This window comes from Sesamum indicum, linkage group LG5, assembly GCF_000512975.1.
Source record: "Sesamum indicum cultivar Zhongzhi No. 13 linkage group LG5, S_indicum_v1.0, whole genome shotgun sequence".
Lineage (NCBI taxonomy): Eukaryota > Viridiplantae > Streptophyta > Magnoliopsida > Lamiales > Pedaliaceae > Sesamum > Sesamum indicum.
In genome coordinates, this window is record NC_026149.1 from 10,204,170 (window position 1) to 10,211,758 (window position 7,589).

At 38.5% G+C, this 7,589-nt stretch overlaps 2 protein-coding genes across 3 annotated transcripts in view; both read left to right on the forward strand.

Annotated features, from left to right (window-relative positions):
* LOC105162305 (ATPase 8, plasma membrane-type) lies at positions 400–4,905 on the forward strand. Of its 2 annotated transcripts, none has more exons than XM_011080312.2 (13): positions 400–656; positions 772–990; positions 1,110–1,247; positions 1,343–1,657; positions 1,769–2,215; positions 2,320–2,442; positions 2,537–2,641; positions 2,737–3,046; positions 3,131–3,645; positions 3,744–3,917; positions 4,025–4,207; positions 4,305–4,486; positions 4,604–4,905. In XM_011080312.2, exons 1-13 carry the CDS (start codon positions 606–608, stop codon positions 4,698–4,700), a joined length of 2,859 nt encoding a protein of 952 aa, XP_011078614.1. In that variant the 5' UTR covers positions 400–605; the 3' UTR covers positions 4,701–4,905. The 2 variants fall into 2 exon arrangements, with proteins under 2 accessions (XP_011078614.1, XP_011078615.1); XM_011080313.2 differs by having other exon boundaries at positions 4,591–4,890.
* Positions 6,578–7,589, forward strand: part of LOC105162306 (WD repeat-containing protein 76) — a gene marked incomplete in the record, with an annotated part of 4,074 nt that continues 3,062 nt past the window's right edge. Inside the window, 2 exon segments of the mRNA XM_020693714.1 lie at positions 6,578–6,833; positions 7,106–7,581. Of these exon segments, the coding sequence (XP_020549373.1) occupies positions 6,697–6,833; positions 7,106–7,581 (613 nt within the window).

Genomic DNA, 7,589 nt, shown 5'->3' on the forward strand with positions numbered 1-7,589 from the left:
AAAATCATAGATTCCTTATTTTAAATAATATCAAAAAATTACACACACGCAAAATATCACAAATTACTACTGCTACAATGTAGCATTAAGAAAAAGTAAGTAAAACCAAATACACTTAACTAAATAAAATACACATAAACCACATACATTTATTTTCTTAGTAGGAGATATATTAAACCACATTAATCCACCCTAGTCTTCAGCTAATCCATGTGGTCATAAAGCAAGTTTGAGTTTCAGTTACATTCAAATTCTTGAAAAGAATGGAAACCCACAATAAACACACATGTTTCAGGAGTTCCAAAGAAACTAGAGGTTGGGAAAAAGCTTGATCGCCCGCCATTGTAGGGGGACGAGGATTCAAGATAAAACCAGAAGCCTTATAGTATAAAAGGGTCTGATGGGCGTTCTGAGTACCTCAGCCTCTCAAATAATACCCTCTTGTGTGTGTTTTCATTGCATGGGGGGCTGAATAGAGAGCTAGGTGTAAAAAGAAAAGTGTAAACAAAAAAATAATAAGGGAGGAGGATAGAGAGATTATTTGCCCTCTCAATCTTTCTTCCTGAACTGGGTTCCTCTTTTTCTTGTTATTGAGCAACGAAAAGATGGCCTCCGATATTTCTTTAGAAGCGATCAAGAACGAGACGGTTGACCTTGTAAGTGTTGTGGGCTCTTGTCTTTTGTTGTTTTTTTTATGAAAAGATGAATCTTTAGTTCATGGATGTTGTGCAAGAATGTGGTGATGATTTTGGGTGTGGTTGCTGTCTGCAGGAACATGTCCCGATTGAGGAAGTGTTCAACGAGCTAAAATGTTCAAAGGATGGTTTGACATCTGCAGAAGGGGCAAAGAGGCTGGAGATTTTTGGCCCCAACAAGCTTGAGGAGAAGAAAGAGAACAAACTGCTCAAGTTCTTGGGCTTTATGTGGAATCCTCTCTCATGGGTTATGGAGATTGCTGCGATCATGGCCATTGCTCTGGCCAATGGAGGGGTATGGTTTAGATTTAACCCTTTTCTTGATTTTGTTTTAGCTGTGTTTTTATGTGTAGATTCTCTTGAAGTATGCATGTTTGGGTTGTGAAAGAATCTATATTTGTGGATTGAATGCAGGGGAAGCCTACAGATTGGCCAGATTTCGTCGGTATTGTTGTCCTGCTGTTTATCAACTCAACCATTAGTTTCATTGAAGAAAACAATGCAGGAAATGCTGCTGCTGCTCTTATGGCTGGCCTTGCCCCAAAAACTAAGGTAGTTTTTCTTCACTTTTCACTCTTGGAGATACTAATCTTTGCTCTTGCTTTTTATCATTACCAGTTTTGTGTTTGTTGATTGTGTGAATATAGGTTTTGAGAGATGGAAAGTGGAGTGAACAGGAAGCTTCAATCCTGGTTCCAGGAGACTTGATCAGTATCAAGTTGGGAGATATTATCCCAGCCGATGCTCGTCTCTTAGAGGGTGATCCCCTGAAGATTGATCAATCAGCTCTCACCGGAGAGTCCCTACCTGTAACCAAGCACCAATTCGAAGAAGTGTACTCTGGTTCCACTGTCAAGCAAGGTGAGATCGAGGCTGTCGTTATTGCCACTGGCGTCCACACCTTTTTCGGCAAGGCTGCCCATCTTGTTGATAGCACCAACAATGTCGGACACTTCCAGCAGGTTCATGCATATCTCAGTAGCATCTCCCATTGGATTAAAATTAAGTCGTTGGAACTAGACAAAAATGTAGCTTGACTTTAACACTTGTTGGATGTTTGTCTCTTCTATCAGGTGTTGACTTCCATTGGAAACTTCTGTATTTGCTCCATTGCATTGGGGATGTTGGTTGAGATTATAGTGATGTACCCGATCCAGCACAGGAAGTACAGAGACGGAATTGACAATCTACTTGTGCTGCTCATTGGTGGTATCCCAATTGCCATGCCAACTGTCTTGTCTGTGACAATGGCTATCGGATCTCATCGGCTATCCCAACAGGGTGCCATTACTAAGAGGATGACTGCCATTGAGGAGATGGCAGGCATGGATGTGCTCTGCAGTGACAAGACCGGAACTCTTACCTTGAACAAGCTTACAGTGGACAAATCGTTGATTGAAGTATTCCCAAAAGGTGTGGATGCAGACACTGTTGTCTTGCTTGCTGCCAGGGCTTCCAGGATTGAGAACCAGGATGCTATTGATGCTTCAATTGTTAACATGCTAAGTGATCCAAAGGAGGTATTATAATTCATAGAATGCCTCTTTTTTGTTGTTCACGTTGCAATTTTACTAGGTTTGATGGATTAGGTTTCTTAATTAATCTATTTGTTGTGAGCTTTCAGGCAAGAGCCGGAATCACAGAGGTGCATTTCCTGCCCTTCAATCCAGTGGAAAAGCGCACTGCTATTACCTATTATGACAACAACGGAGACTGGCACAGATGCAGCAAGGGTGCTCCTGAGCAGGTAAAGACAATCCTAAAAGTTATTACATATTGATATACATTGTTTTCTTCTACTTCAACCCCACTTTTTTTAACTTATTTCATAAACATGACAGATCATCGAACTTTGTGAGCTCAAAGGGGAGAATCTGAGGAAGGCTCATGAAATCATTGACAACTTTGCCAACCGTGGTCTTCGTTCTCTTGGTGTTGCACGACAGGTGAATCTTAGTATTCTAAAGTACATATACCATCTTAACTGAAATAGTCCTTTAACCACTAACTCTGAGTATGGGGTATATGTCTTTCTTTCCAGACGATCCCAGAGAAGACAAAAGAGAGTGCTGGTGGACCATGGGAATTTGTTGGCTTGTTGCCGCTGTTTGACCCTCCAAGGCATGACAGTGCCGAGACCATCAGAAAAGCTCTTGACCTTGGTGTCAATGTGAAGATGATTACCGGTGACCAGCTAGCCATCGGTAAAGAGACCGGTCGTAGACTTGGTATGGGCACCAACATGTACCCATCTTCTACCCTTCTCGGCCAGAGCAAGGATGAGTCCATTGCTTCAATCCCTGTTGATGAACTCATTGAGAAGGCAGATGGCTTTGCGGGAGTCTTCCCAGGTAACCTTAAAAACCATTGACCCTCAGAGAACTTCATGAAACTCTTCTCAAGTTAAAACTAACAACAAGTCTTTTGATGTGCAGAACATAAATACGAGATCGTCAAAAAACTTCAAGAGAGAAACCACATCTGTGGTATGACTGGAGATGGTGTGAATGATGCACCGGCACTTAAAAAGGCCGATATTGGCATTGCTGTTGCTGATGCAACTGATGCTGCTAGGAGCGCGTCGGACATTGTTTTGACTGAGCCTGGACTTAGCGTGATCGTGAGCGCAGTCCTAACCAGCCGAGCCATCTTCCAGAGGATGAAGAATTACACCATTTATGCGGTTTCCATCACAATCCGTATTGTGATGGGATTCTTGCTAATTGCCCTCATCTGGAAGTTTGACTTCTCGCCTTTCATGGTTTTGATCATTGCAGTCCTCAATGATGGAACCATCATGACCATATCTAAAGACCGCGTGAAGCCGTCTCCCCTGCCCGACTCGTGGAAGCTTCAGGAAATCTTTTGCACTGGCATTGTGCTTGGAACATACATGGCTATCATGACCGTGGTCTTCTTCTACCTGGCATCTGACACTGACTTCTTCTCCGTGAGTTCTCTTATGCAAGACCCTGATCTTGTTTTGTTGTTATCATCATGTAAAATATGTGAAAATTTGATCAATGACGTACAATTTGTTGCTTGTAGAACACCTTCGGTGTGAGATCTCTCAGGGGCAAGCCAGATGAGCTGACTGCTGCCCTCTACCTTCAAGTGAGCATCATCAGTCAAGCGCTCATCTTCGTGATAAGATCACGAAGCTGGTCATTCGTAGAACGTCCTGGTTGCTTGCTCATTACTGCTTTCTTGCTAGCCCAGTTGGTGAGTCCCACTAAAGCCAAAAGTCATTTCTTAAAAAACTAGAAACTATTATCGTTTTAACTTGTTTCTCCGAGTTTACTGAAGTTCAATGAGTTGTGGGATTTCAGTTGGCTACAATTATCGCTGTATATGCACACTGGGGGTTTGCACGAATTCAAGGCATCGGATGGGGCTGGGGTGGAGTCATCTGGGTCTACAGCATCATCACCTACTTCCCACTCGACATTCTAAAGTTCATCATTCGTTTTGCTTTGAGTGGCAAAGCCTGGGATTCCATGATCGAGAACAAAGTAAAACATAACACAACAATACCTTAAACTCCACATTTCCTCCAACACTTGACTTATTAATCTTCATGTTCTTGATTCCTCTCTTGTGACGAACCAGACTGCTTTCACAACCAAGAAGGACTATGGAAAGGGCGAGAGAGAAGCACAGTGGGCAGTGGCTCAACGTACCCTTCATGGTCTCTCCACTCCTGACGCTTCCACCGCCCTCCTCCACGACAAGAACTACCGTGAACTCTCTGAAATCGCTGAGCAGGCGAGGAGGAGAGCCGAAGTTGCAAGGTATCCCATATGATCCTTGACATGCACTACCTTCACTAATGCCTAAACTTTGTAAATTCTGATCAAATGATCCTCCTAGTAACGAACTTTTATATTCTTACAAGAAAAATGCTACAGGCTGAGGGAGTTGCACACCCTTAAGGGACACGTCGAGTCAGTCGTCAAGCTGAAGGGCCTTGACATTGAGACCATTCAACAACATTACACTGTGTAAAAGAGCTGATTGATAGTCACAGTTTTGGGAAATGGAATGTGAAGATGAGAGGAACATGGAAGTGAAGGAGGATTGACATATAACATTTTGTTTTTTTAACTTTAGAGATGTTCAAAGATAGGGCTCTACTCTGTGCTCCATTGTTTTTATTTATTTATTTATTTTTATGAAAAATAATTTTTTATGTATTTATTTTTCAGAATAAGTCGTTTTTTTCGATGAGTATTAAGCAGAAAATTCATTATAGACACTCCTAACTGTTGATATTAATACATTATTCATAAATACTTGTAGGAATAAATTACCTAAATTTGTTCAAAATATAATTGTAACTAAAAAGTTTATATACTCAAATTATTTAAAACTTTATGTTATGTGTTTTTCAATACTTTATAGAAAGATTATTCCTTTCTTTCCTCTGCTTGTTAAATATTCTTTAAATTTATTTCTTTTTATTAGTAAGCCCTTTCTATTATTTTAGGCGCAATTATCACATTTTTTTTTTACTTATTTTCATAAAAAGATTGACAATTTTAAATTTTCATTTATAATTTAAAGACAAGTTTATGCATATAAACATATTGTATGAATTTTTAATTTGAAGATAATATTAATTTTTAAAATTTATTCACTTAAGGTAGCTAAATAAACAAACAGAAGCCTTAATTTGAAATAAATTAATCCAAAAGAAAAAAAACTTAATGAATTCTTATAATTTTACTTTTAAAAAATGTGAATATGTGATCGAGTATGCCGATACTGCTAGTTCTCTTTATTAAATCATACATTCTTTATAAGATGTTTAGCCGAACTCATTTTATAAAATCTTGCAAGTTCATATATTTTATAAAGTATTTTTTTTAATTTATAAGATGTCAAATCATATTTTAAAAGAAAAAATTATTAAAGCATTTTGATAAATAAGATCATTGAGTTTATAATATGCCACTTATGCAAAATTTGTATTTAAAATGCAAAAATTTGAACCAACTTATTAAAAATTTTCAAAATAAGATGAAAACTCGTTATTTTTTTTAAGTAGCTTATAATATTTTATTTTTAGATATTACAAACTCCCTTTGTAAAAAGAAAAAAGAAAAGGAAAATACCAAACTCTTTGTAAAAGTTTGTAAAATATTTTAAGGGATAATTATACCATATTTTTTTAAAATTTTGTGTAATTATACATAAATTTTATGTGATTTAAAAAATTACATTTAGTATTCTTAACGTCTATACTTTTCTAACAAATAGGTCCATTTGTTAGCAAAAACTTGAATTAAAATCCATATTTTTTTTTTCTAAATTGATTTATTACTGACTTATTCCAAACAAAAAATAACTTTTTTTTTTACCTAATTATCAGTAAAGATGTACCTACTCACATACATTAGCTTGTGAAGATGTATAAGGGTAGCTTGGTTAGAAGAGATTTTTTTGACAGGTAAATAAATAAATAATAAGTCGGTTGAGGATAAATATTGATTTCTATTCAACTTTTTTATTAATATCAATAAATTCGATAAATTTTGGTTAATGAAACAAATCTATTTTTTAGAGAAAAATAAATATCAAATATCAAATATAATTTTTCAAAATCACATGAAATATATAAATAATTATACCAAATTTCATAAAAAAAAAAGTGTAATTATCCCATATTTTAATGTTCTTATAAGCTCACCCAGTTACCCAAATACCCTCATTCACTCAGTAGAGTTGGGAGAGAGAGGCCGGCCCAATGTTATCATGTCTAATGGTTAAAAAAAGGCCCAACTCATGCAAGAATCCATGGGCCGTACGACACGGCCAGGAACATGCCACGTAATCCCATGCACTGTTTTCGCGCCAAATCTGATCCTCCCGCGTCTTATTAAAATCACGCGCCGCCTAAACTGGTGCCGGCGCAGATATCGATCTGAGAGCAGTCAGTTGATTCTGGACGGTACCCGTAGGGAAACGGTTAATTGAAACTGCGATTTCTAGGGAGAGGGAAATGGGGAGCAATGGGAAAATGACGGAGTACGAGCGGCAGAGAATGGAGAACATAAAGCGGAACGAGGAGATGTTGGCGGCGCTCAAGATCCAGTCAAGGCTTAACGACCTCACCTCCGTTGCCGCTAAACGCCAGAGGTTTTCTTCTCTCCATGTGTGCGTGTGTTTTTTTTTTTTTGGGTGGGGGGGCTTGATTTGTTGTGTCCTTTTTTCACCGAGTTCACATCCACATTTTAGAAAAAAATGGCGGTTTATTGGGACTCTTACAAAGTAATGGTTGAAGTATTATCTGTTCGAGGAATTGTCTATGCAAAAAGATGCTTCTTTTATTATGTGTTTCTGCAGTTGAGAATATGTTTTTAGTATCTATGATGGTGTTCGTTACCCTTGAGGAATATGTGATTTGGCAGGGCTGAGAATAAATCTTATAAACGAACTCCGGTGAAGAAGCCTAAAACTGAAACCCCTGTGGTTCTGCGTCGGTCGCTGAGGACTCGTGGGGTGCCACCTGATGCTGCTACTGCCGGTGGCCTTACTGATGATGCCGATGACGAAAAGAAGATTAAGAAAGTGCCTGAGTTGAATTCCCACTCTGTACACAGGGCATCCCCTAGAAAACCGGGACCGTTTGCAATGAGAGACGCATACACTGGTGATGATGGGTTGGATCAGAATCTCACAGAGACTATTTTGCGATGTACTAAAAAATCTGTATTGAGTGAGACTGATAGTTTTCCTTGTGATTCCATTGATAATATGGAGAAAAGTGAGGACTTTGAGACATTCAAAGCTAGAAAACGGTCGTGGGGTTCAGTGGATGTGGAGGAATTGCAGTTGAAGCCTGAAAATGTCGCAAGGTTGGTGCCAGGGAGAATTATGAGTTTGATATTTTTC